Here is a 4,531-nt window from a genome sequence, read left to right on the forward strand (position 1 = left end):
CACACACACACACACACACACACACACACACACACACACACACTCTCTCTGTCTTCCAGAAAGTCAGTATCTTTTCTAGAATAAGAATCTAATTTATTTTATTACGGTGAAGAAACGTATCTCCTCACGCTACATGTGAGGTTCTGGGTTTCCGTGTTTCTTCAGAACCTGAACCGCCTCACGTTGGTAGAATCCTAGGAGGTAAAATAACCGAGATGGTTCCTTAAATAAAACCTGATGAATCCGCCGTGGAGGCTGGGAATGTGAGTGATGGAACTACCTGGAAGGGAGACTAAGACAATCCCGTCAGATTTTTTACAGACTACAGATGCATTTTTAACGTTTGCAACAGGTCTCTGGTCATTTCTTCACAGAACAGTTGTGGTTCTGTCCGGGTCTGGATCTGTCTCACTGGATCCTTGTTGTTCTTAGGCTTCGTACACCCTGCAGAGAAAGCAAAGGATGGTCAACAGGGGGCGCCGTTTGTAAAGTTACTGCCAAAATTAACAGCAATAATTTTGGTGCTATAAGAGAAAAAATGGGGGTTTGTTTTTGTAAGTCATATTTTCACCATGTTATTCATTCATTTATAAAATGCAGTTTCAAATTTAATACTTAATTAGTAAGCTAAAGATTTAGTTAATCCAGCTCAGCTGTAAATATTTAGCTCAGCAGATTTTTTCCAATCATTTTATTTGTATTGATGAAAACCATTCAGATGTTTTTCTTTCCCCTTGTAGTTACGGACGTCTTCATGTTAGTCTGTCATGTAACATCACAAAAAAAACATTTAAAAAAATGTAAAAAAATTTCTGTTGGACTAATTTCAGAACAATAACTGATAAAAATGACAATTATTGTGGCTGAAGCCTTTAATTATAATTACGCAAGGATATTCACAGACATGTTGAATATTTATTAACTGCAAAAATATTGATTAGATTCTGTCCAATGAATACCATCCATTTCTGACATGCATGTAAAATGATAAATTATAAAATTTTAGATGTAATTTTGCGACAGAAGTGAAAGCCGTCGCTGCTGCTGCAGGCTACAGGCTGCAGGCTCGCTACCTGTGCTTGTCCTTCCAGATGCGGAACCATTTGACCAGGTTCTTGGTGCTCTGAAGGTTGGGGTGCAGGCAGTACTCCTGACCTTTGAACCGAGAAATGTTCTCCATGGTTACGCTGCAGGGAGGAAGGGAAGGACAGAGACATGTCAGCCTCCTGAAGAGCGGCGCAGGGTTAGGGCCAGGTAGACATCAAACTATGAGAATCATGAATATTATAAAGTTAAGGCATAACAGCAGAAAAAACACATGAAATTTAAAAATAAAATAAACTGATTTGATGAGAAAAAAAGCTTGAATATTTATTAAAATCTGACATAATCAGCTCAGCTAGTCGGTGGAAATAGATTCTATTGATTGTTCCAAAGTCCTGATAATAATTACAATTTGATGCTGAGTTTTTAAAAGATTAAATATTTCCTCATTTGTAAAACTTATATAAAAAAGATGCTCAACTTTCTCATTTTAATTTTCAAATATTTTTCAGGTAGGCTCATAAAATTACAACTAAATTCTCTTAATATTACAACTGTATTCTTGTGATATTATTCTTGTGATTAAATCCTTTTCTTAGCCTTTCTGTTGTGAGTTAATAACCTTTAATCAAAACAGAAACATGAAGTAAATCTGCATTTCTTTCTGTTTTCCAGTGTTGGAGTGAAAAATCCCAGGCCGTTGCAGAGAAAACCCGGTCCAGCTGCAGCACTGAGGCGGTTGCGTTACTTTAACCAGATTTCACACAGGAGCTGAAAACACCATTTGAAAGCCATTGAAGCCGTTTGAATGGTTCCACTTGAGGACCACTTGACATGTTTTGCCCCAGATTTCTAGATATTCCTCAACATTCCCACAGTTAAAAGCGCCTCGTCTTCCAGCAGTATTATGGAGCTGACAGCTAAAATGTGACATGGGCTCAGTGAATGCAGCGGTGTGTCTGCAGGCGTCTAATCGGTGGTAATGACGGAGACAGTCGGCCTGCATGTGGTTTATTGAGTCCGACACAGACTGCAGGGCAGAGCCTGAATGCTAAATGACCGCAGGATAAAGGAGCCGACTCTCAAAGTCAGAGATGCGGCTGCTGCCCGGCGCTTTCACTCCTCACCGAGGCTTGTTTTATCTGCAGAAACTCTGAGTGACAAGAAGAAAGGAGGGGGACGGGAAGGCTTCAAAACGAGGAGGAAATGGAGAAAACCAGGAGGAATCAGGAGGAACAGGGACATTTGGAGGCGTGTGTGTTTGTGCTTTGGAGTCGGCGCTCAGCATGCCAAGCTGAGCGCCGCGAGCCAAGTGGCCAGAGACTCGCACTCGTTTCTCTGCCTTTCATTCCTCCTGTGGCTTTCCGGAGCACGCTGAGGCTCATTTTTCACCGGTGGCTCCCATCCCATGCTAATAGAGCGGCCCTGACTGACGGCGGCGTGGCAGGTAGCAAACACCGAAATAATCCTGGAGGGTGGCTCCAAGGGGTTTCAGTGTGATCACAGTCGAATTCTTTAACTGTGTGACAGAAGATAATCCAGCGCCGCACTGATTACATCATTTTAATGGAGTCTTTATGGTTTTCTTCCTGTTACTTTTATTTTTTTTTGCAGAAGAACACATTTATTTATTATTTTTACAGGGATGTGGGGAAATTTTACTTTTATGCCTTCTCTCGCAATACTTTTCTGTACATAAGAACGTAAGCATTCTTGGAGTCTGACTGCAGTTTCATTTAATTAGTAGGATTAACAACAACGCAGAAAAAAAATCTGATTTCAGAAAAAAAATCAGAATTGAGCATCAAGAGCTGCTGTGAGAACGGCGCTTCAACTTCCTGCTGTCACTAATACAAACCGGCTCTTTGGATGAACTCATTACCAACAAAACATCCTGCTGCTGTGAAACTAAGGATGAAGAGGCTGGAAAAGAACCACAACTCACTGGAAACTACAGTAGAGTAGAAAATCAACACGAATTATTGAGCAGAGTTAAAATCACGATCTCAGACCTGGTGCTGACATCACGGACAGCAGCGCTGTCAATAATAGAGCTACTTATGATTTTATTATAAAACAATGGTCAGCTGTCAGAGCTTAGGAATAAATTCAGGAGCAGAATCTCATTAAAACAGAAAACTTTTGATCATTTTAGATTAAAAAAGCTTATCGTAACAAGATTTATAACCAAAATAAACTCTCTTTTAAATAAGAAAAGTTGTAAAAGTGAAACAGCAGCACATGTTGGGATTTTATTAGAAACAGGTGAGAATATGAACTCTTTATGACTTTTAAAAGTTATAATCTGCCAGATGAATCTATTTTTATATCTTGTTAAAACCAGAATATTTCTCATAATAATGAGATTTAAAACTCGTCTCATTATAACGAGAAACTTTGTCATTTTAACGAGGTTTGCATCTCATTACAACAAAAACAACTTAATGATTTAAAAAGAAACTTTCTTGCTATAATGAGACATTAAACTAGCATCATTATAAGGAGAAAAGTTTTGCTTCAAAATGAGGTCCTGAATTTATTTCCATCACTGACAGTTAAACATCATTTCCTGCTGAGGAGGTGACTCAATTAGTCCTGTTGCAATAAGCAATAAGTCAATTAATGATAAATTAAAACAAATTCCATTTCCATTAAATTTATAATTTATCGTTTTTCTCTTTTTTCCAAAAACTGGATATTAAAAGTCGTCAGTCTGGTGTTTTGGTCTCAACTAAACGTTTTTGAAGGATAATTTTGCCTACAAAGACTAAATAATTTACTTTATTTATGTTTCTGTTGTTTTGTTTATTTATTATGGATATTTAAAAATGTCCCAGTTCCAGTGTTAAATGTTCATTAGAATGTAAAGTTTATTGATCTGTGAAAACAGTGTTTATGCATTATTATGCCTTTATCATTATATTGCTAGAATATGGTCTCAAAACAACAACAACATTATTGTTTATTGCAATAATTTCTGGGACAATTTATGACCCAGAATAATTTGTAACTGTGACAGGACCAGAGTGGATATAATTTTAGGTTTTGTACTCAAATTTTCCTGCAGCTGTAGCGACTTGTAAACATCCAAATGAATTAAAAATATGAAAATGTCCTCTGGGTTTTTGTTTGGTTCTCAGTGACCCCATCTGGCGGCCATGTTGGCTGTGTCTCGGTGTGACTGAAACCTGCCAGCAGGGGGCAGCAGAGTTTGTGGCTTCCACTGACAAAACGTCCATCTGCTGATCCTCCAACTTCAGAGACGGTCAAACGTCACTTTTCCATCTCATGTGACATTGTCCACCGCCTGTCCGCAGGCATGTAGGCAGGCCGAGGCACAGCAGTGCATGTTTACTGGTTTCTGTGTTTTTAGTTTATTTCTGTGTTTTTAGTTTATTTCTCTGTTTTTATCTGGTTTCTGTGTTTTTAGTTTATTTCTGTGTTTTTAGCTGGTTTCTGTGTTTTTAGTTTATTTCTGTGTTTTTAG

General features: G+C 38.2%; 1 protein-coding gene across 1 annotated transcript in view; it reads right to left on the reverse strand.

The window, feature by feature from the left end:
- The window catches only part of cxcl14 (chemokine (C-X-C motif) ligand 14), a 7,711-nt gene that overhangs the window by 783 nt on the left and 2,397 nt on the right, over positions 1 to 4,531 (reverse strand). The window contains exons 3-4 of the mRNA XM_007577893.2: positions 1,074 to 1,187; positions 1 to 444 (exon numbers count right to left, since the gene is read on the reverse strand). The exon at positions 1 to 444 is cut by the window's left edge and continues 783 nt beyond it. Of these exons, the coding sequence (XP_007577955.1) occupies positions 429 to 444; positions 1,074 to 1,187 (130 nt within the window). The 3' untranslated portion in view covers positions 1 to 428. The remainder of the gene's footprint in view (positions 445 to 1,073; positions 1,188 to 4,531) is intronic.

This window comes from Poecilia formosa, unplaced genomic scaffold, assembly GCF_000485575.1.
Source record: "Poecilia formosa unplaced genomic scaffold, Poecilia_formosa-5.1.2 Scaffold458, whole genome shotgun sequence".
Lineage (NCBI taxonomy): Eukaryota > Metazoa > Chordata > Actinopteri > Cyprinodontiformes > Poeciliidae > Poecilia > Poecilia formosa.